The sequence below is a fragment of the Theropithecus gelada genome, chromosome 10 (genome assembly GCF_003255815.1).
Source record: "Theropithecus gelada isolate Dixy chromosome 10, Tgel_1.0, whole genome shotgun sequence".
Lineage (NCBI taxonomy): Eukaryota > Metazoa > Chordata > Mammalia > Primates > Cercopithecidae > Theropithecus > Theropithecus gelada.
In genome coordinates this window covers 65,557,351-65,581,422 of record NC_037678.1, presented here as the reverse complement: position 1 = coordinate 65,581,422, position 24,072 = coordinate 65,557,351, and the positions used below count along the sequence as shown (strand labels likewise).

General features: G+C 42.4%; 1 protein-coding gene across 1 annotated transcript in view; it reads right to left on the bottom strand.

Annotated features, from left to right (window-relative positions):
- RBL1 (RB transcriptional corepressor like 1) overlaps positions 1–24,072 on the bottom strand; it is an 88,849-nt gene that overhangs the window by 57,127 nt on the left and 7,650 nt on the right. Inside the window, exons 2-9 of the mRNA XM_025400338.1 lie at positions 22,982–23,115; positions 10,593–10,793; positions 9,855–9,919; positions 9,620–9,748; positions 9,348–9,508; positions 7,699–7,748; positions 4,352–4,538; positions 3,369–3,535 (exon numbers count right to left, since the gene is read on the bottom strand). Coding sequence (XP_025256123.1) covers positions 3,369–3,535; positions 4,352–4,538; positions 7,699–7,748; positions 9,348–9,508; positions 9,620–9,748; positions 9,855–9,919; positions 10,593–10,793; positions 22,982–23,115 — 1,094 coding nt within the window. The remainder of the gene's footprint in view (positions 1–3,368; positions 3,536–4,351; positions 4,539–7,698; positions 7,749–9,347; positions 9,509–9,619; positions 9,749–9,854; positions 9,920–10,592; positions 10,794–22,981; positions 23,116–24,072) is intronic.

Sequence of the window (24,072 nt, the reverse complement as noted above, 5' to 3'; positions counted from 1 at the left end):
ACCCTGGCCTCTCAAAGTCCTGGGATTACAGATATGTGCCATTGCACCTGGCCTCTAATATAGATATCTTAACAATATTAACTCTTCCAGTTCACAAACACAGATGTCTTTTTTTTTTTTTTTTTTGAGATAGGGTCTCGCTCTGTTGCCCAGGTTAGAGTACAATGGTGTGATCATGGCTGAGCTCAAGCGACTCTCCCATCTCAGCCTCCCAAGTAGCTGGAATGCATATCACCATGACTAATTTTTAAATTTTTTTTTTTTTTTTTGAGACGGAGTCTCGCTCTGTCGCCCAGGCTGGAGTGCAGTGGCCGGATCTCAGCTCACTGCAAGCTCCGCCTCCCGGGTTCATGCCATTCTCCGGCCTCAGCCTCCCGAGTAGCTGGGACTACAGGCGCCCGCCATCTCGCCCGGCTATTTTTTGTATTTCTTAGTAGAGACGGGGTTTCACTGTGTTCGCCAGGATGGTCTCGATCTCCTGACCTCGTGATCCGCCCGTCTCGGCCTCCCAAAGTGCTGGGATTACAGGCTTGAGCCACCGCGCCCGGCCTTAAATTTTTTCTGAGAGACAGGGTCCCATCATGTTGCTCAGGCTGGTCTTAAACTCCTGGGCTCAACTGATCCTCTTGCCTCAGCGTCCCAAAGTGCTGCAATTACAGGCATGAGCCACAACACCCAGTGTTGCCATTTGTGTCTAGACTTTTTTTTCTTTTGCATTCTGTACTTCCTTCTTTTCCCTTATTGACATATTTGTATAGTTGCTTTGTCACTGCTTTTCAACTTACTCATGTTTGAACAGTAGTTCAATCCAGATCTATTTACTCAAATGATATGGAAGGTAGATCCAGGACAGTCTTCCTACCTTACCGGCAGTATGCTTTTCTTCTGAGCTATTTCTGAGGCTGGAGATTGTTCCGTCTACTTTCTTGTATCCCGAACGTTTGAGGAATGGGGGAGAGCTCAGCTATGTTCAGCTTTTCTTGGAGAACTAGGGTTTTGCTTTGTCTTCTGAGATTTAGTTAAATACTCCCATTCCAGGGTTCACCATTCCTAGTCAGGGAAGTCTAGTTATATGAGGATCTCTCCCCCATATCATCATGGAATGTTGGAAAATGGCAGCCCTTGGCAGTTGTTTATATTTCTGCTGGGATCTTGGTGGTGGTACATATAAACTTTTCACTTGGGGAGATTTGTATGACTTTTTATCTGTCTGCCTGCTCCCCCATTTGTTTCTCTCCAAATCTGAAGTATTGATGAGAATTCTCAAGGTCTATCACTATACCCTCTTTCTCCAACACTGCTTAGGGATAGGGATACCAGAATCATCAATTTTCTTTTTGATCTCTACTTTGGAAATTTATGTCATGAAATCATCTCTCTCTCCTCATTTGGTTGCCACTGATAAATATTTTGCTGGTTTTTACTATTCTCTTATTTTATTAGGTATTAGGAAAGAAGGTTCTCTGATCTGGCTTCATTCTACCATCTTTACCAGGAATCATGCTTCCTCAAAAAAGAAAAAGTCCGGGCGCGGTGGCTCAAGCCTGTAATCCCAGCACTTTGGGAGGCCGAGACGGACGGATCACGAGGTCAGGAGATCCAGACCATCCTGGCTAACACGGTGAAACCCCGTCTCTACTAAAAAAATACAAAAAACTAGCCGGGCGAAGTGGTGGGTGCCTGTAGTCCCAGCTACTCGCGAGGCTGAGGCAGGAGAATGGGGTAAACCCAGGAGGTGGAGCTTGCAGTGAGCTGAGATCCGGCCACTGCACTCCAGCCTGGGCGACAGAGTGAGACTCCATCTCAAAAAAAAAAAAAAAAAAACCTGTATAAAATTCCATTTTATGGGCTGGGCACGGTGGCTCATGCCTATAATCCCAGCACTTTGGGAGGCCCAGGAGGGCAGATCACCTGAGGTCGGGAGTTCAAGACCAGCCTGACCAACGTGGAGAAACCCCATCTCTACTAAAAATACAAAATTAGCCGGGCATGGTGGCGCATGCCCGTAATCCCAGCTATTCAGGAGGCTGAGGCAGGAGAATCGCTTGAACCCACTAGGCAGAGGTTGCAGTGAGCCGAGATTGTGCCATTGCACTCCAGCCTGGGCAACAAGAGCAAAACTCTGTCTCAAAAATACATAAATAAATAATTTCATTTTTATGGCTGTACTACCAATATGCAATTAGTCCCCTATCTAATGGACATTTAGAATCTAATGGACATTTAGAATGTCCCCATTTAAAATTAATGTATGCCCTTATACAGGTGATCTTTAGAAACAAACATAAAAATAAATTAAAAAATAAAGTCAATGTAAAATCAAAACATGCATAACTCAGGGGTAGTTAAAGAGTGAAATATCGGCCGGGCGTGGTGGCTCAAGCCTGTAATCCCAGCACTTTGGGAGGCCGAGACGGGTGGATCACGAGGTCAGGAGATCGAGACCATCCTGGCTAACACAGTGAAACCCCGTCTCTACTAAAAAATACAAAAAACTAGCCGGGCGAGGTGGTGGGCGCCTGTAGTCCCAGCTACTCGGGAGGCTGAGGCAGGAGAATGGCGTAAACCCGGGAGGCGGAGCTTGCAGTGAGCTGAGATCCGGCCACTGCACTCCAGCCTGGGCGACAGAGTAAGACTCCGTCTCAAAAAAAAAAAAAAAAAAAAAAAAAGAGTGAAATATCAGTGCTAAATAATCTTTAAGGTACACTTATCTCTAAAAGTCTATACTCCCATGAAATAACATTATATATAATTATTTTTAAGAGACAAGGTTGGCCTGGCATGGTCGCTCATGCCTGTAATCCCAGCACTTTGGGAGGCCAAGGCAGTTGGATCACTTGAGCTCAGAAGTTCAAGATCAGCCTGAGCAACATGGCAAAACCCTGTCTCTACAAAAAATATAAAAAATTAGGCATGGTGGCTTGCACCTGTAGTTCTAGCTACTTGGGGGACTCAGGTGGGAGAGTTGCTTGAGCCCAGGAGGTGGAGGCTGCAGTAAGCTGTGATTGCGGCACTGGCACTCCAGCCTGGGAGACAGCGACACCCTGTTTCAAAAAAAAAAAAAAAAAGGGAGCGATAAGGTCTCCCTATCTTGGCCAAGCTGGAATTAGTCTCACTATGTTGGCCAAACTAGCTTCCCAAGTAGCTGGGACTACAGGTGTGTGCCACTGTGCCCGACTGTTATACATAATTTTTAATGGGTACTTCAATATGGTTTTAGGTCAATATATTTTGTGATTGAAATGGTATAGTAAAACTTGCCAGATGAACATCCACTATCTTGAGAATTCTGAATATACTAAAAACAGAATGGAATAAGAAATCTAATTTTAAAAAGACATTTGAAAAAATAACAGTATTATACATACTCAAAAATATTTGTAAGTTGGTCACTTGGTGCATTTTTCAGACCAGCCACAATACTCTGTAACCGGCTGACACTTTGGGTGGCTGATGCAACAGGAGTAATGACTGCTTCTTTTTCTCGTAAATATCTCCGTCCTGTCAGAGGGGTAGAAGGTGCAAATGACCTTTTCTGTCAGAAAAGAAAAATCTGTGAGTTTTTAAAAGTTACCATCTTCCTTGTTATGTGTTTAATTCAGTGCATTTACCATCTTCTCTACTCATATTTAAAATATCCATGAAATTTTTAGCAATACTATGCTAATAACATCCTTATATTTGAATAACACTTTTTTAAAGCACTTTCTACCTATAATTTCATTTAATCTTCACACCACTGATTTGAAGGATAACGTATACATACTTTAATTTTATATATGAGAAAATAGGAACAGAGAAATTTAAAAACTTGTTTCAGTTGACTAAGTTAATGTCAAAGCTTGGACAAAAACTTAGGTTTTACTATGTTCTAGACAAGTGAATTTTCCATTAGATCTCTTCCTCCAACCCATTTTACACATAGATACAGGGTTAAGCCTTGGCCATTAACAATCAAGTCCAGAGTTTTATGGCTGAAGTTATAGAAAAACACATAGTTTGTGTCATGGGTAGGAAAGCAAGCTAAAATTTAAAGCAACGTAACAGAGGCTAAGTTGAAGCAAAGAAAGAACGGTAAGAAAGGAAAACTTCCTCTTCATGCCAAAAGACATATACTTTACTAATAAACCCAGGCATGCTGGGAAAATGGATATAAAATATGAAAATAGTAAGAAATAAGGTAAAAATACTAAATGCCAGTTTTAAAAATTACCTTTTAAGGCTTTCATGGGAAATATGAATTAGTAGAAGAAACTCAAGATTTAACTTGAAAGATGCTTCTGCTGTTAGTAGAATCAGACACACAGAGAAAAAGATCATTCAAGATTGAGGCCAGGCTAGGTTATATTACTTTTTCAAAGTGTTGTTGAAGGTTATACTCCACATTAGCCTGTGCGGTCAGTTTCCCTAATGGGGTGTCACCAGTGAACTTTCGAGGTGTTCCAATTTCCTCTTCTGCGTCTGCCCCCAAAAAGATCCTCTCATCAAAATCACCAACAGTTAGAACATACTCTTCATACTCCTTATTCACTGCTTTGCTGCAAAGAGAATTATTATAAGCTGTAATACTAAGTTACACAATGGATTTATTTTGACTTGAAGATAGATTTAGTGTTTACAGCTTAGAAAATCTGACAACTTTCTAATTTTTATTAACTCTGCCCATCTAACAATATCAGAGGGTCCTACCTGATTATGGACATTCTTCACATTCACACAACCAATAAATTACTTTGAAAAGTGAGAGACTACATATACTTAATCTGAAAACTAGTTGAATCTAATTATGAAAATGGTTTCTGATCACTAAGGAAACAATACTGGCTTTGAAATATGGCAGGTGGAGGTTGCAGTGAGCCAAGATTGTGCCACTGCCCTCCAGCCTGGCAACAGAGCAAGACTCCGTCTCAAAAAACAAAAGGGCCAGGCGCGGTGGCTCACGCCTGTAATCCCAGCATTTTGGGAAGCCGAGGTGGGCAGATCATGAGGTCAGGAGATCGAGACCATCCTGGCTAACATGGTGAAATCCCATCTCTACTAAAAATACAAAAAATTAGCCAGGTGTGGTGGCAGGCGCCTGTTGTCCCAGCTACTCAGGAGGGTGAGGCAAGAGAATGGCCTGAACCTGGGAGGTGGAGCTTGCAGTGAGCCAAGATCGCGTCACTGCACTCTAGCCTGGGCAACAGAGCTAGATTCCGTCTCAGAAAAAAAAAAAAATATATGGGTATTGCCAACATGTGATTAGTGAAAGAATGTAAAGTGAAATACAGAGTCATTGGGTCCATTTATTAGTTTCTCAAGAGAACAGCTGTTTTTTGTTTGTTTGTTTGTTTTTAAGACAGAGTCTCACTCTGTCACCCAGGCTGGAATGCAGTGATGCGATCTTGGCTCACCGCAGCCTCTACCTCCCAGGTTTAAGCAATTCTCCTGCCTTAGCCTCCCGAGTAGCTGGGACTACAGGCTTGCACCACCATGCCCGGCTAGTTTTTGTACTTTTAGTAGAGATGGGGTTTCACCACATTGGCCAGGATAGTCTCGATCTCCTGACCTTGTGATCTGCCCACCTCAGTCTCCCAAAGTGCTAGGATTACAGGTGTGAGCCACCGCGCGCCTGGCCGAGTAGCTGTTTTAAATGCCAATTGGCTGGGTGTGGTGGGTCATGCCTGTAATCCTAGCACTTTGGGAGGCTATGGTGAGAGGATTGCTTGAGGCCAGGAATTCGAGGCCAGCCTGGGCAACACAGTGAGATCCCATCTCTAAAAAAATAAAAATAAAAATAAATACGTAAGTGTCAATGATTTTTTTTTTTTTTTTTTTGAGATGGACTCTTGCTCTGTCACCTAGGCTAGAGTGCACTGGTGTGATCTCAGCTCACTGCAACCTCTGCCTCTTGGGTTCAAGTGATTCTCCTGCCTCAGTCTCCCAAGCAGCTGGGATTACAGGTGCCACCACACCCAGATAATTTTTGTATTTTTAGTAGAGATGGGGTTTCACCATGTTGGCCAGGCTGATCTCAAACTCCTGACCTCAAGTGATCAGCCCACCCCGGCCTCCCAAAGTGTTGGGATTACAGGCGTGAGCCACCATGCCCGGCTTCTTTCTTTTTTTCTTGGTTTATTTTTGGAAACACGGTCTCGCTCCGTTACCCAGGCTGAAGTGCAGTGGTGCAATCATAGCTCACTGCAACCTCAACCTCCCAGATTAAAATGATCCTTCCACCTCACCCTCCCAAGTAGCTGGGACTACAGGCTCACACCACTACGTCCAGCTGATTTGTGTATTTTTCGTAAAGACAGGGTTTCACCATGTTCCCCAGGCTGGTCTCCAACCTTCTGAGCTCAAGCGATCTGCCTGCCTTGGCCTTCCAAAGTGCTGGGATTACAGGTGTGAGCCACTGTGCCCAGCCTTGATTTTTATTTTTATTTGAGACGAGTCTTGCTCTGTTGCCCAGGCTGGAGTGCAGTGGTGCAATCTCAGCTCACTGCAACCTCCACCTCTTGGGTTCAAGCGATCCGCCTACCTCAGCCTCCCAAGTAGCTGGGACTACAGCTACATGTACTACATGTGCCACCATGCCCAGCTAATTTTTCTATTTTTAGTACAGACCGGGTTTCACCATTTTGGCCAGGATGATCTCAATCTCCTGACCTCGTGATCTGCCTGCCTCGGCCTCCCAAAGTGCTAGGATTATAGGCATGAGCCACCGCGCGCCTGGCCGGGTAGCTGTTTTAAATGTCAATTCGCTGGCTGTGGTGGGTCATGCCTGTAATCCTAGCACTTTGGGAGGCTATGGTGAGAGGATTGCTTGAGGCCAGGAATTCGAGATCAGCCTGGGCAACACAGTGAGATCCTGTCTCTAAAAAAATAAAAATAAAAATAAATACATAAGTGTCAATAATTTTTTTTTTTTCCTGAGATGGAATCTCGCTCTGTTGCCTAGGCTAGAGTGCAGTGGCATGATCTCGGCTCACTGCAACCTGTGCCTCCTGGGTTCAAGCAATTCTCCTGCCTCAGCCTCCCAAGTAGCTGGAATTACAGGTACCTGCCACCACACTCAGTTAATTTTTGTATTTTTAGTAAAGATGGGGTTTCACCATGTTGGCCAGGCTGATCTCAAACTCCTGACCTCAAGTGATCGGCCCGCCTTGGCCTCTCGAAGTGTTGGGATTATAGGCGTGAGCCACCATGCCCGGCCTCTTTCTTTTTTCCTTTTTTTTTTTTTTGGAAATAGGGTCTCACTCTGTCACTCAGACCGAAATGCAGTGGTGCAATCACGGCTCATTGCAACCTCAATCTCCCAGATTCAAACGATCCTTTCACCTAAGCCTCCCAAGTAGCTGGGACTACAGGCTCACACCACTATGTCCAGCTGATTTTTGTATTTTTTGTAGAGACAGGGTTTCACCATGTTGCCCAGGCTGGTCTCCAACTTTCTGAGCTCAAGCAATCTGCCTGCCTTGGCCTTCCAAAGTGCTGGGATTACAGGTGTGGGCCACCGTGCCCAGCCTTGATTTCTTAAAATAAATGTATTTAAAGCCAACAAGTCTTAGTGACAATACCCATTCAATGCCACTAAAGCAGAGAGAACTTGAATTTGGAGGTCTTACTTTGATATAATGTTATGCTTAACAAATTTCAACAAATCAACAAATACGACAGCTTGTGATATGCCAGGCACCACTAGTACCAGATATTTACCTATTATCAGTAAAACTTGAAAGGTCCAGGAGGCATTCTCCTTTTAATATCTGTGAAGAAAAAATTATTTTGGGACACTATATAATTAAGCATATTAATACACACACAAACATGAAATTTATCTAAATTTCCATATTGTTATAACACACACACACAAAACAGAATAATTAAATATTTCTTTCAGACTAGGATAAACTATTTAGCATGCAAATAACATTTAAAAAAAAATTTTTTTTTTGAGACAGGGTTTGGTTCTGTCACCTGGCCTGGAGTGCAGTGGTACAATCATGGCTCACTGCAGCCTCAGCCTGCCACGTAGCTGGGACTACAAGCGTGCACCACCACACCCTACTAATTTTTGTATTGTTTGTAGAGACGAGGTTTTGCCATGTTGCCCAGGCTCGTCTGGAACTCTTGGGCTCAAGCAATCCACCTGCCTTGGCCTCCCAAGGTGTTGGCATTACAGGCGTGAGCCACCTCGCCCAGTCCCTGGGATCCTTTAAAAAAAGTTTACTTTGCTAGAGATGTTTAGCATACAGACAATGGGCCATAATATAGATATCTGAGGAACACAAGACTGAATACAAAAGTTTGCATAAAAGAAGAAACCAGTAAGGGAAGAATTTATGCTTAAAGAAAAATCTCTTAATATTTGAAAAGTGGGATACGTAATCCAAACCCCTCCTTTTACCAAAGAGAAATCTTGAGGCCTAACTACATTTAATGGCTTGATGTTGGGGAAGTAAGAAATTGAGACCCAGAGGAACAAGCCAATTCATAAATGTAGAAATAGCTAAGTTAATTACTAAGGAGAAAATGTCCAGAATGCACATGGATAGCTTACAAGTGGCTACAAAACTATCATGGATTTTCTGCTCGATTTACATGGAATTAAAACTGTGGTTGTTGGCCGGGCGCGATGGCTCAAGCCTGTAATCCCAGCACTTTGGGAGGCTGAGACGGGCGGATCACGAGGTCAGGAGATCGAGACTATCCTGGCTAATACGGTGAAACCCCGTCTCTACTAAAAAAATACAAAAAAAAAAAAAACTAGCCGGGCGAGGTGGCGGGCGCCTGTAGTCCCAGCTACTCGGGAGGCTGAGGCAGGAGAATGGCGTAAACCCGGAAGGCAGAGCTTGCAGTGAGCTGAGATCCGGCCACTGCACTCCAGCCTGGGTGACAGAGCGAGACTCCGTCTCAAAAAAACAAAAAACAAAAAACAAAAAACTGTGGTTGTTATACATCATCCGACTTTTAGTCAACAGTCAGCAGTTATTCAAATTGTGGCAGTAAATTAGTCAGCTTATTCTGACTTCCTGTTTTTCCTAATTCTTTGTCAGCCCTACCCTGATGTTCTGTTCTTTACAATTCTTTATCAGTACCTCCTACACAGTCCCTGATAGGTGGGACTACGGTTGCCTCTGACAGTATGTTTACCTAACAGAACATATAGTTGGTCACATTTTTCAACAGCTCTGTTTCTCACATCACACAAGATCATAAGGAAATTCCGAATCACAGTAGAGGCTAAAGCCTGGGAATCCTGACCCTAAGTTCTATAATGCTGAGAACTTGCTTAAAACTTTTTTTTCTTCTGACACTACTGCTGACCTGTAAACATCTCAGTCATCTAATTATAAGTACAGTACCTTTCTGTCAAAGAGTTTTGAAATATATGGCTTAAAGTAGTGCTCCTTTATTCCTTTTGCTTCTACTAGAAGTCCATCATGCAGTTCACACAGTACAGCAATGATGCAGGGCGGCTCTTCAGAAGCCCTAAAGTCAGCAGTATGAAAATCAGACGGTAAACCTAGTTTGACAGTGTAGGAAGAGCAAAGGGGAAAAAAAAATATGGTCAACTTTCAAAAATCTTTTTCCAAAAACTGATAATCAGTTTTCAAAAATAAATAAAAGGTCTTACCTTTAAATGATGGATTTAGCAAGTCTTGTCTATTTGGGCACATAATCGCATTGGCAAAAATCAGATCCAAGCAGCATAGAAGTAAATGATAAGAGTTTACTAAGTCATCCCCAATCATCCGAAAATTACCTTTATAAGGGGGGAAAAAAAAGACACAAAAACCAGAAACCTCTCAAGTCAAATAGAACCAAGTTCCCACAGTAGAAATGTAAGACCACTGAAAGTGTCATCTTACCCTTAGTATAAACAAAAAGTGTCCAACAGAAATTAAACAGATCCTTAACACTGCAAGGAATCCTCCTAAAAAGGGAAAAAAATTACTTTTTGTCTGACTAGCTTGCTAAATATCATGTAAACTGAAATAGTAAATATAAATATCAAATAGATCAAATTACACATGAAATTCCATTCATGAAGAAAAGTTATCTACTATTTATGAAATGGACTTAAGTAAGCCTTTACAATCTACATAAATAATCAGAACATAGGGCCAGGTGCGGTGGCTCACGTCTGTAATCCCAGCACTTTGGGAGGTCGAGGTGGGTGGGTCACCTGAGGTTATGAGTTGGAGACCATCTTGGCCAACACGGTGAAACCCCATCTCTACTAAAAATACAAAAAATCAGCCAGACAGGGTGGCACACACCTGTGATCCCAGCTACTCAGGAGGCTGAGATAGGAGAATTGCTTGAACCTGGGAGACAGAGGTTGCAGTGAGCTGAGATCACGACACTGCACTCCAGCCTGGGCAGCAGAGCGAGACTCCATCTCAAAAAAAAAAAAAAAAAAAAGAAAAATAAGTAAAAGTATTATTCTGAATTTCCAAATATGGATAATTGTACATGGATTTAAAAAGAAAATAATTAAGCTCTTTGCAGGAATACTTTTCATAAAAAACAGACTTTCAAAAAAGTACATTCTCTTAGTTTGTATCATAATCTTTTTGTCAATTATGTAAGGATTAAGGGCTCACCTCTGCTTCCGGCTTCGCGGTAACTTTGGTGGTTCTTCATATGGATTTTGAAATATATCTAAAAAAATTGGCTCATATTTTTTGAATATTACAGTAGACACCTCAAAATTTCTCTCTAGCCTTTCTATACGTTCACGAAATTCTTGTGGTAGATTTGACATGTCCATCCACTTCTTCATTTTACTAAAAAATTGTATTAAACTAAAAAAAAAAAGGAGGAGAAAAAAAGTCACCTTTAAAATTCATTTATATAATGGATTGAAAAGAAATATTCTATTCACGACTAAGATTCTTTATTAAAAAGCCAGACCTCCCAGGCAACATAGTAAGACCCCAACTCTACAAAAATTAAAAAAATTATCTGGGTGTGGTGGCACGTGCCTGTAGCTCCAGTTACTCCGGAGGCTGAGGTGGGAGAATTGCTTGAGTCTAGGATGTCGAGGCTGCAGTGAGCCTCGATCATGCACTCCAGCCTGGGTCACAAAGCAAGACACTGTCTCACATGAACAAAGAACAAACACCATCCCTCAAGCCTAAATTTAATTTAAAAAAAATCCTCATTATGAAACCACTTTGGTTCCCAGGATCACCAGGAGAATACAGGTTATTAATTAGTGGTCATCACATACAGCGTTACTTCTATGGAGGGAGCAAGAGCGCCTATCTACTTCCTTTATTCTCTATATTACCTAGACAGTATTCTGCATAAAATTTACAAAGTTAATGTTAGTTAACAGATTGATAGGTTATAAAATTAGTTTGAGGAAAAACAGAAGTCTCCCAAATGGGAAGACAATTTCATTTTCCAAATGGGAATTTGATTATGAAGCACCAGATTGTTATAGGTTAGGAGTAAAACTCAAGAGTTTGAGTTCCAATGCGTGGTTCCACCACCAAAAGTAAAGGTAGCACATACTCAGAAAAAAACTTAATAGCTCTGCTGCCCAGGCTGGAGTGCAGTGGCACCATCTTGGTTCACTGCAACTTCCACCTCCTGTGTTCAGGCAAGCCACCGCACCCAGCCCAATTCTGGGTATATTTTTTTATGTCTGTATGTTAGTGTGGTCTTAGATAGAAAACTTGCAATGTCAAAGCTCACTTAATTAAAGGTCTAGCAATATATACAGAATAATACTTGTAATTTTTTTTTTTTTTTTTTTTTTTTTGAGATGGAGTCTCACTCTGTCACCCAGGCTGGAGTGTAGTGGCATGATCTTGGCTCACTGCAACCTCTGCCTCCCAGCTTCAAGCAATTTTCCTGCCTCCACCTCCTGAAAGCTGGGACTACAGGCACGCACCACCATGCCCGGCTAATTTTTGTATTTTTAGTAGACGAGGTTTCACCATGTTGGCCAGGATGGTCTTGAACTCCTGACCTCAGATGATCCAACTGCCTCAGCCTCCCAAAGTGCTGGGATTACAGGCGTGAGCCACCACACTCGGCCCTATGTTCTGATTATTTCATGTAGATTGGAAAGGCTTACTTAAGTCCATTTCGCCCAGCCAATACTTATAATTTCTTTTTAAGGTGACAGAAGACATTAACAGAAAATTATCCAATGCTATGTAATATGGTTTGGATGTTTTGTCCCCTCCAAATCTCATGTTGCAATGTAATTTCCTTGGCTGGGCATGGTAGCTCATGCCTGTAATCCCAACACTTTGGGAGGGTGAGGCTGGAGGATCATCTGAGTCCACCAGTTTGAGACCAGCTTGGGCAACACAGTGAGACCTCGTCCCTACAAAAAATGTAAAAGTTAGCAAAACATGGTGGTGTGTGCCTGTGGGCCCAGCTACTCAGGGAGCTGAGGCAGGAGGATCACTTGAGCCTGAGGGGTTGAAGCTGCAGTGAGTCATGAACATGCTATTGCCTGGGCAAGAGAGTAAAAGACTTTCAAAAAAATAAAAAAGAGGCCGGGCGCGGTGGCTCACGCCGATAATCCCAGCACTTTGGGAGGCCGAGGCGGGCGGATCATGAGGTCAGGAGATTGAGACCATCCTGGCTAACAAGGTGAAACTCTGTTTCTACTAAAAATTAGCTGGGCATGGTGGCGTGAGCCTATAGTCCCAGCTACTCAGGAGGCTGAGGCAGGATAATGGCGTGAACCCAGGAGGCGGAGGTTGCAGTGAGCCGAGATTATGCCACTGCACTCCAGCCTGGGCGACAGAGCAAGACTCCGTCTCAAAAAGAAAAATAAATAAATAAAAATAAAATAAAATAGAATAAAAAAGAAAAGTGACCTCCAATGTTGGAGGTGGGCCTAGTGGGAGGTGTCTGGGTCATCAGAGCAGATCCCTCATGAATGGCTTGGTGCTGTCCTCATGGTAATGAGTTTAGTTGTCACTCACCTGAGATCTGGCTGTTTAAAAGTGTGGCACTTCCCACCCTCAATTGCTCCTGCTCTCATCATGTAATGTGCCTCCTCCCCGTTCACCTTCCACCATGACTGTAAACTTCCTGAGGCCCTCACCAGGAGCAGATGCCAGCCCCATGCTTCCTACACGGCCTGCAGAACCCTGGGCCAATTAAATATCTTTTTTTAAATAAGTCACTCAGCCTCAGGTATTCCTTCATAGCAATGTAAAATGTCCTAATACAGCATTCAAACTCTGGACATGCTGATTAAAATCTGACACTCTTAAGAACCTCATTAAAAGATTCTTATCAATAGCAGCAAAACATTCGTCAGATTACTAAACATTTTTTTGGCTTACAAAAAATTATGCTCCCTTACAAAGGACTTTAAAAATGTTGTTTTTTGGCCAGCGCAGTGGCTCACACCTGTAATCCCAGCACTTTGGGAGGCCAAGGCAGGTGGACGACCTGAGTTCAGGAGCTTGAGACCAGCCTGACCAACATGGAGAAACCCTGTCTCTACTAAAAACACAAAATTAGCCAGCCGTGGTGGCGCATGCCTGTAGTCCCAGCTACTCGGGAGGCTGAGACAGGAGAATTGCTTGAACCTGGGAGGCGAAGTTGCGGTAAGCCGAGATCGCACCATTGCACTCCAGCCTGGGCAACAAGAGCGAAACTCCGTCTTAAAAAAAAAAAAATTGTTTTTATATTTGGATGATCACATTTTGCATGTGAAACCCTTTGCTTTGAGGACATTTCCACTTTTGAACCCTGTCTACCACTAGACAGATCAGCTTTACTGGAAGCTAGGATGAAGGCATATAATCATATTCTTTGTCAGATACATCTGCCTGAGATTTTGAATCTGAAGCTGGTGGTGCAGAGAAGTGAAGAAGTGGTAATTTCTTACAGCAGGATCAAGCTCCCGGCACAAATAAAGTGGCAATGTCCAGGGACAGCATTGCTAGCTATGCAAACTGTGTCCTTGCTAGATGGATTCTGTGATACGGTTTTTGGCTGTGTGGCCAACCTCCTTTTGTTCCTGGCCTTTTCTAAGCCTAGTTTTCTTAAGTCATCCTAAAGATTTTATCACCTATCCAATACTTCTTTTAAGTCAGCCGAAGTTGATAAGTGATATCTTTTATTTTTTTGAGATAGGGTCCTGCTCTGTCACTCAGGCTGGAGTACAGCGGCGTGATCGTGGCTCACTGCAGGCTCGACTTTCTGGGCTCAAGTAATCAATCCTCCCGCTCCAGCCTCCCAAGTAGCTGGGACAACAGGTATGTGCCCCCACACCCAGCTAATTTTAAAAAGTTTTTTAGAGACAGGGGTCTCACCTTTTGTTGCCTAGACTGATACCCACTTTTTATAAACAAGAGCCTTGACTACTACACCATCATATAATCCATTGCACATACTGCTCTCCCAAGAATGGTTTTCCTAACCTGGAACAAAATGCATCAGAATGTTTGAAAACAAAAAAACCTTATAGCATTGTTATAACTTAAACCATGATTACAGTTTTTAAAACTAAAATAAGAAGCAAAGTAAACTTCACAGCTTTCAATTCATTGGGATTCTGTTATAAAGAATATGATACTGCTCGGTGTGGTGGCTCATACCTATAATCCCAGCACTTTGGGTGACTGAGGTGGGAGGATTGCTTGAGCCCAGGAGTTTGAGACCAGCCTGGGCAACCTAGTGGGACCTCATCTCTCCAAAATATTGAAAAATTAATTAGACTTGGTAGTGTGCACCTATAGTCCCAGCTACTCAAGAGGCTGCGGTGGGAAGATTGCTTGAGCCCAGGAGGTCAAGGCTGCAGTGAGCTGTAATCACATCACTGAACTCCAGCCTGGATGACAGAGCGATGATTATAGGTGTGAGCCACCATGATTGGCTCGCAGTGAACTTGCAAAATAAGTTTTAGTAATATATTTGGCCTGATTATTTGCATAGGGGGCAATAAGAATAGTGAGTGGCCACCTAGGCTCTTTTAAGTTGGTTTTGTTGGAACATTCATAAGGAATTTTGGATTAGACTTTTAAAAGCCTTGAGGCTAAGAAGACAAGCCAAGGATCCATCATCAGACTGTTCCCATAATACCTGTATGCATTGGGTGAAATCCTCTCTTCCTGAAGTCCCCAAAATATCTTGAGGTTCCTGGGCTTGTGAGAAAGTGACATTTTTTACTTATTGCAAGGTCAGGAACCTTGTTAGGGAATCTTTGAACAATGATTGCTCAAGGAATTGCTTTGATCGAAGGGACGGTCATGTAGTCTGAAACAGGTTCCAGGATCACTTCTCTCTTGTTTAAAATTCAGCTTTGGTCCTTTGTAATATTACCCCCTCCGTTGGACTCAACTTCTTAGGAATGAACCTTCCTTATGATGTGAGATATTGACCTAAATATGACCCAAATACATGATTGTTCTGCAATGGCGAGTCAATCTTCCCAATCTTTTTTATCAGCTCTATTAAGTAAACCTTGGCTGGTGCAGTGGCTCACACCTGTAATCCCAGTGCTTTAGTGCTTTAGGAGGCAAAGGCAGGAGGATCTCCTGAAGCCAGAAGTTTAAGACCAACCTGGGCAACAAAGCCAGACCCAGTCTCTAAGAAAAAACAAAAAACAAAACAAAACAAAAAATTAGCCAGGCACGGTGGAGTGCACCTACAGCCCCAGCTACTTAGGTCACTGAGTCAAGAGGACAACTTGACCCCCAGAGTTTGAGGCTGTAGTGAGCTATGATCATGCCATTGCACCCCAGCCTGAGCAACAGAGTAAAAGCCTGTCTCTAAAAAAACAAAAACAACCTCAATGTTTTAAAGCAGTCTGGTTATATCTGAAAATATGCCATTCCAATCAAAGTCTAGGTAAAATAACCAGTGTCTATGATTGTGTCCTTAAAAGCAGAACTTTAATTCCAGCTCCATCAAGTGTGGAATTGGTTGCTTGAATAAAGTATGAATCTCAAACCAAAATTAGGAAGATTTGAAACCTGAGAGGAGACTCACCAGAGACCCCTGCTGGCCCAGTGAGATTGGGTGATAGGTACCAAGGCTCCAACTATAGTATCAGCAAATGGAGGCTCCCTTCAGGTCCCTTCATGGTTGCCAAAATGTCAAGCAGCCACTAGACGACAGCACAGAGCATGTGTCTCTCTGCGGGAGGAGCCTGTGAGGCTGGGCCAGGATTATAAGGTTTCTGCTTCACTAAGGGACAACGCAGAGGCCCAGGAACAAAAATACCAGAACCAGAAACCCCAGGGACCTGCATACCTCCTTCTTTTCCTCCTCCTCAGGCTGGGGCCAGCCATCCCTCCTGCTGGTGCTGACACAGTCAGCCCTGCACCTCAGTGGAGCAGAGCACAGCATAGTTCACTGAGGCAGAGCTGTGCTGGACTAACAGCTAAACGGCTGAGTTACCATTTAATGTGTATAGTTTGGGAAGATAAGAAAGTTCGGGAGATGGTGGTGGTGATGGTTGAACAATGTGAAGGTGAAGGTATATAATGTCACTGAACTTAAAAATTGTCAATTTTATGAATTTTATGATATATATTTTACCCTACCGCCAACACCACACACACACATGCACACACTCTCACTCTTTCTCTCTCTAGAGTTTACCCTCCATATCTGTGAGTTCCACATAAATGGATTCAACCAACTACACATCAAAAATATTTGGAAAAAAAGGATGATTGTGTCCGTATTGAACATATACCAACTTCATTTCTTGTGATTATTCCCTAAAGTATACAGTGTAACAACTACTTACATAGTATTTACATTGTATTAGGTACAAATAATCTAGAGACGGGACCAGGCATGGTGGTTCACACCTGTAATCCCTGCACTTTGGAAGGTGAAGGCGGGCGGATCACTTGAGCTCAGGACTTCAAGACCAGCTTGGGGAACATGGTGAAACCCCAGTAAGACCCTGACTCAAATAATAATAATAATAATAATAATAAGTTTAAAAATTATATTTAAATTGAAATTTTGAAAATAGCCCAAATTATTATAAGTCAAAACAAATAAAATCATTTGAAATTTTTGTTTATTTCTCTGAATGAACACATTGATGCTGGGTAACTGCTCTTTTAGCATTAAAAATTTGACACTTAAAAATGTTTTGGGGGAGGCTGGGTGCGGTGGCTCATGCCTGTAATCTTAACACTTTGGGAGGCTGAGGTGGGTGGATCACTTGAGGCCAAGAGTTTGAGAGCAGCCTGGCCAAAATGGTGAAACCCTGTCTCAACTAAAAATACAAAAATTCCCTGAGCGTGGTGAAATGCGCCTGTAGTCCCAGCTACTCAGGAGGCTGAGGTGGGAGGATCGCTTGAGCCCAGAAGGCGGAGGTTGCAAGTGAGCTGAGATCATGACACTGCACTCCAGCCTGGGTGACAAAGTGAGACCCTGTCTCAAAAAACACAAACAAAAAATAAAATAGATAAAAACAGGCTGGGCGCGGTGGCTCACGCCTGTAATCCCAACACTCTGGGAGGCCGAGGTGGGCGGATCACGAGGTTAGGAGTTCAAGATCAGCCTTGCCAAAATAGTGAAACCCCGTCTCTATTAAAAATACAAAAATTAGCCGGGTGTGGTGGCACACGCCTGTAGTCCCAGCTACTGGGGAGGCTGAGGCAGGAGAATCACTTGAACCCAGGAAGCAAAGGCTGCAGTGAGCAGAGACTGTGCCATTGCACTCCAGCCTGGGCAATAGAGCGAGATTCTATCTCAAAAATAAATAAATAAATAAAAGATAAAAACATTTTGGGGGAAAGGGACTTTGAGAATATCAATCCACATTTTAAAAAGACTTAGGGTTTTTTTTTTTTCATAAGTTTATAACTATTTTTAATGGACTTTTTTTTTTTTTTTTTTGAGAGTAGGTCTTGCTTTACCAGCCTGGCTGGAGTAGAGTGGCATGATCATAACTCACTGCAGCCTCCACCTCCTGGGTTCAAGTGATTCTCCCACCTCAGCCTCCCAAGTAGCTGGGATTACAGGCATGCACCACCACGCCTGGCTAATTTTTGTATTTTTTGTAGAGACAGGGTATCACCCTGTTGCCCAGGCTGGTCTTGAACTCTTGGGTTCAAGAGATCTGCCCACCTCAGCCTCCCAAAGTGCTGGGATTACAGGTGTGTGCCACTGAGCTTGACCAAAAAAGACATATCTTTTGACCCTTTTTTAGGAATAATACATATTTTTGGAATTTATCAGAAATATCACCTTTACAGTGATGTTTATTTGTCTGCAACTACAAAGGACTGGATACAATCAAAATGGCCATAAGGCATGGCTAAATATATGAAAGATCCTTATATCCTAAAATATCCCAGAATAGTTAAAAAAAATTAATGAGGTAGAACTACATATGCTGATATAGAAGAATTTCCAAAATATAAAGAAAAATAACTGTAATATTTTTTATTACATAAAAAAACATATAATATATGCAACACATATAGTATAATTTCATTTATGTTTTAAAAAGAAAAAACACCAGCCTGGGCAACATGGTGAGACCCCTCTCTCTACAAAAAATATAAAATTTGCCAAGCATGGTGGCATACACCGATGGTCCCAGCTACTCGGGAGGCTGAAGTAAGGGATCGCTTGAGCCTGTGAGGTGTAGGCTGCAGTGAGCTGTGATCACACCACTATACTCCATCCTGAGTGACAGAGCAAGACTCTGTCTCAAAAAAATAAAGAGAAAAGAAAATAAAAAGAAAAAATACCAAAAAATAGGTTTATATGTTTGTACATAAGAAGGTTCTTTTTTTTTTTTTTTTTTTTTGAGGCAGAGTTTTGCTCTTGTTGCCCAAGCTGGAGTGCAATAGCACAATCTCGGTTCACTGCAACCTCCACCTCCCAGGTTCAAGAAATTCTCCTGCCTCAGCCTCCCAAGTAGCTGGAATTACAGGTGTGCCCCACCACACTTGACTAATTTTTTGTATTTTTATAGAAACAAGGTTTCACCATGTTAGCCAGGCTGATCTTGAACTCCTGACCCCATGTGATCCACCCGTCTAAGCCTCCCAAAGTGCTGGGATTACATGCGTGAGCTACTGCGCCCAGCCAGAAGAAATTATTAATAATGGTTAATTATGGAAAGTGCCAAAAGGAGACGCCTTCCCCCCTCCCTCCCTCCCTCCCTTCCTTCCTTTCTTTCAGATGGAGTTTCACTCTTGTCACCCACACTGGAGTACAATGGCATGATCTCTGCTTACTGCAACCTCCGTTTCCTGGGTTCAAGCGATTCTCCTCCCTCAGCCTCCCCTGTAGCTGGGATTACAGGCGCCCACTACCATGCCCAGCTAACTTTTTTGTATTTTTAGTAAAGATGGTGTTTCATCATGTTGGCTAGGCTGGTCTTGAACTCCTGACCTCAGGTGATCTGCCCGCCTCAGCCTCCCAAAATGCTGGGATTACAGGTGTGAGACACTGTGCATGGCCAAGGAGACTCCTTTCTACTTATAAGCCTTCTGTATTATTTAAAAATTTTGAAAATACATTTGTGTGTGTGTGTGTGCGGTGAAACATACATAACAAACAACCTTTACCATTGTAACCATTGTTAAGTCTATAGTTCAGTAGCATTAAGTACATTCACATTGTGCAATCATCACTACCATCTATCCCCAGAGTTTGTTTCATTATTTGAAATTTGATTTTTTTTTTTTTTTGAGACGTAGTCTCACCGTCGCCCAGGCTGGAGTGCAGTGGCGCGATCCTGGCTCACTGCAAGCTCCACCTCCTGGGTTCACACCATTCTCCCGCCTCAGCCTCCTGAGTAGGTGGGACTACAGGTGCCCACCCGGCTAATTTTGTTTTTGTATTTTTAGTAGAGACGGGGTTTCACTTATTAGCCAGGATGGTCTCAATCTCCTGACCTTGTGATCCACCTGGCTCGGTTTCCCAAAGTGCTGGGATTACAGGCGTGAGCCACCGCGCCCGGCCTTGTCTTTTTATTTGAGATGGAGTCTTGCTCTGTTGCCCAGGCTGGAGTGCAGTGGCGCTATCTCAGCTCACTGCAACCTCCACCTCCAATGTTCAAGTGATTCTCCTGCAATGTACTGCTCTACAGTTTCTGTTGTAATTCTTTTTTGTTCAGTTTCCCCCAGAATTTATTATTACAAAGATTTTTGAAATTATATGAACAATGATGAGAAACATTGACAGAAAAAGATCAGATTGTTTTATACTAACAATGATAATGTCTTGCTCAATTAAAAAATTAACCCCATTGATCTTCATTTACTTTTTATCATCTTATTTTATTTTTAGAACCAAAATTGTTTAAAAACATTTTTTTTTAGGCTGGACATGGTGACTCACATCTGTAGTCCCAGCACTTTGGAAGGCTGAGGCAGGTGGATCACCTGAGGTCAGGAGTTTGAAACTGGCCCGGCCAACATGGTGAAACCCTGTCTCTATTAAAAATACAAAAAATTAGCCAGGCGTGGTGGCAGACACCTGTAATCCCAGCTACTGGGGAAGCTGAGGCAGGAGAATCACTTGAACCTGGGAGTCAGAGGCTACGGTGAGCCGAGATCAGGCCATTGCACTCTAGCCTGGGCAACAAGAGTGAAACTCCATCTCAAAAAAAAAAAAAAAAAAAATTTAAATTTAGCATGAACTAAAATCTATTTGCCATTCCTGGATAGGGCTTTAAACTTTGCTCCTCTTCTATTCTGGAAACCCAGGAATAGCAAATAGACAATGACCACAAATAGTTTTGTCCCAGAAACAAAGAATATTATATTCATTAGCATGAATCTAAACTGGATCGCTAAATTTGTTTCGTTTCCTATCCAGCCAAATAATTCTATATGCTTGATACTAGAGTAAGTAAAAGATGTATCTGAGACCCATTGAGTAGCTGCAAGGGGAAAAAAATTAATATACAGTAGAGAAATAGGACATCTTGACCAGATGATAAAAATTAACATCACCAATGAGATGCAGGTGGATAACACGTGCCATCATCAGATGTGATCTCCTTAGGACACAAAATCACTTACATAGTTTTCCATCAGGGAATGAATAACCTGCATCTTATCAAAAGTTAATAGGAGACAAATCCAAAATTGGGAACCATCTGTTCAAAGAGGGGATGAGAGTGGGCACAGTGGCTCATGCCTGTAATCCCAGCACTTTGGGAGGCTGAGCGGGTGGATCACAAGGTCAGGAGTTTGAGACCAGCCTGGCCAATATGGTGAAACCCCATCTCTACCAAAAATACAAAAATTAGCTGGGTGTGGTGGCATGTGCCTATAGTCCCAGCTACTCAGGAGGCGGAGGTTGCGATGAGCTGAGATCGCACCACTGCACTCCAGCCTGGGCAACAGAGTGAGACTCTGTCCCCCCCAAAAAAAAAGGCTGAGGCAAGAGGATCACTTGAGGTCAGCACTTTGAGACAAGCGTGAGTAACACAGTGAGACCCTGTCTCTATAAAAAGATTTTTAAATATCAGTCAGGCATGGTGGCACATGATTGTAGTTTCAGCTACTTGGGAGGCTGAAGCAGGAGGATCATTTGAGCTGAGGAGTTTGAGGCTGCAGTGAGCTAAAAAGGTGCCACTGTACTCGAGGCCTGGGCAGAGCAAGATCCGGTCTCTAAAAAATTTTTTTTAATTAAAGAAAGGGACAAAGTGATTGTAGATAATATTCCTCCAAAATGGTAATGTCATAAAAGAAAAAGAAAGGCTGTGGAAATGTTCCTAATTAAAGAAGAATAAATATACATGATAAGCAAATGCAATACTTGATCCTTAATTAGAAATTGTACTTCCAGAAAAAAAAATGCTATAAAGAACATTATTGAATCAACTAACAAAACTAGAACAGAGATATCTGGTTAGATAAAATTATTTTATTAGTGTTAATTTTGCTGAAGTTGGTAACTGTACTGTAGTTATTTAAAGAAATACACAGTGAAGTATTTTGGGGTAAAAGGCTATAAATGTATGCTACTTAGATTGAAATGGTTGAGGAAAAAAAGAGGAAGGTCTAGCCGGGAAGGTTGGCTGACGCCTGTAATCCCAGTACTTAGGGAAGCCGAGGCAGGTGGATCACCTGAGGTCGGGAGTTCGAGACCAGCCCGACCAACATGGAGAAACCCATCTCTACTAAAAATACAAAATTAGCCAGGCGTGGTGGCACATGCCTGTAATCCCAGCTACTCGGGAGGCTGAGGCAGGAGAATCGCTTGAACCTGGGAGGCAGAGGTTACGGTGAGCCAAGATTGCACCACTGCACTCTAGCCTGGGCAACAAGAGCGAAACTCCGTCTCGAAAAAAAAAAAAAGAGAGAAAGAGAGACAGATCTATATATTGAAGAAAAAAAAATCAAATGAGAAAGCAAAAGGGGTAAAATGTCAGTAACAGGTGACTCTGAGTCAAGGATATATGGGTATTGTCCTTTTCTTATTTTTGCAACTTTTCTGTAAGCCTAAAATTATTTCCAAATTTTAAAAAATTAATTTAAAAAAATATAGCTAAAGATTTAACACAGAGGTTTCTAGCAGAATTTGTGAAAGGCAGAGAAAGAATATGAAAATTGGGAAAGGATTATCTACGTTATAACAAACTTAGAATTAAATGAAGTCACACAGTAGCTCACGTCTGTAATCCTATAGCACTTTGGGAGGCCAAGGTAGGCAGATCACTTGAGGTCAGGAGTTCGAGAACAGCCTGAGCAACATGGTGAAACCCCATCTCTACTAAAAAAAATACAAAAAATTAGCCGGGCTTAGTGGTGTGTGTCTGTAATCCCAGATACTTGGGAGGCTGAGGCATGAGAATCATTTGAACCCAGGAGGCAGAGATTGCAGTAAGCCAAGACTGCGCCACTGCATTCCAGCCTGGCTGGCACAGTGAGACTCTGTCTCAAAAATAAATAAATAAATAAATAAATAAAAAAAATAAAAATTAAATGAAGTCAAATGATTTCAAAACAAGAGAAAACTGATTCTAAAATTTAGAGCTTATATAACACTTAAAAACATGAAAGAGGTTTACCTTAATTTAGCTGAACGTAGTATTCTGGTAAGTGAAACACAGTTGCCTTCCATGATACCCTTTCCAACCGTGGGAATAATGCTTTTGCGGCATGCAACGTATAATGAACATGCCAACCAGTGTGTAACTTCTCCCTGGCAAGCAAAAGACAAACAGAAAAACAGATATAATATTACGTTAAAATGCTTTAATTCTGGAAAGAAGAGATGTAGAATTATCTGGTCTCGGTTTTCCTTATGTAGATAAAGGGCCAGAGAAGTGAAGATATTTGCCCAAGGTCACAAAGCTGCTAGCTGTAGTAATGGGTATAAAACTCCTTACTCTTAGTTCTGTGCTTTTACAACTATAACATGATAAATTAATATTAATCTAAAGATAAAAGCCTGACTTGGTGGCTCATGTTTATAATCCCAGTAACTCGGGAGGCTGAAGTGGGAGTATCACTTGAGGCCAGGAGTTCAAGACTAGCCAGGGCAATGTAGTGAGACCCTGACTCTAAAAACGAAAATAAAAAAATTAACCAGGCATGGTGGTGCTTGCCTGCAGTCCCAGCTACTTGGGTGGCTGAGGTAAGAGGATCGCTTAAGCTCAGGAATGCAAGACTGCAGTGAGCTATGTTTGTGCCACTACATTCCAAGACAGGTAACTGAGCGAGATCCTGTCTCTTTAAAAAAAAAAAAAAAAAAAGATAACTCTTTCACTTTCACCTACACTCCAAATCTAATACAGGCATATGCCACATAACATTTTGGTCAACAGTGGACCACATATACAATGGTGGTCACTTAAGATTATAATACTGGCCAGGCACGGTGGCTCATGCCTGGGAGGCTGGAGCGGGTGAATCACTTGAGGCCAGGAGTTCAAGACCAGCCTGGCCAACGTGGCAAAACTCTGTCTCTACTAAAAATGCAAAAAATTAGCTGGGTGTAATGGCACGCACCTGTAGTCCCACCTACTCGGGAGGCTGAGGCAGGAGAATAGCTTGAACCCGGGAGGCAGAGGTTGCAGTGAGCAGAGATCGTGCCACTGCACTCTAGCCTGGGCAACACAGGGACACTCCGTCACAAAAAAAAAAAAAAAAAAAAAGG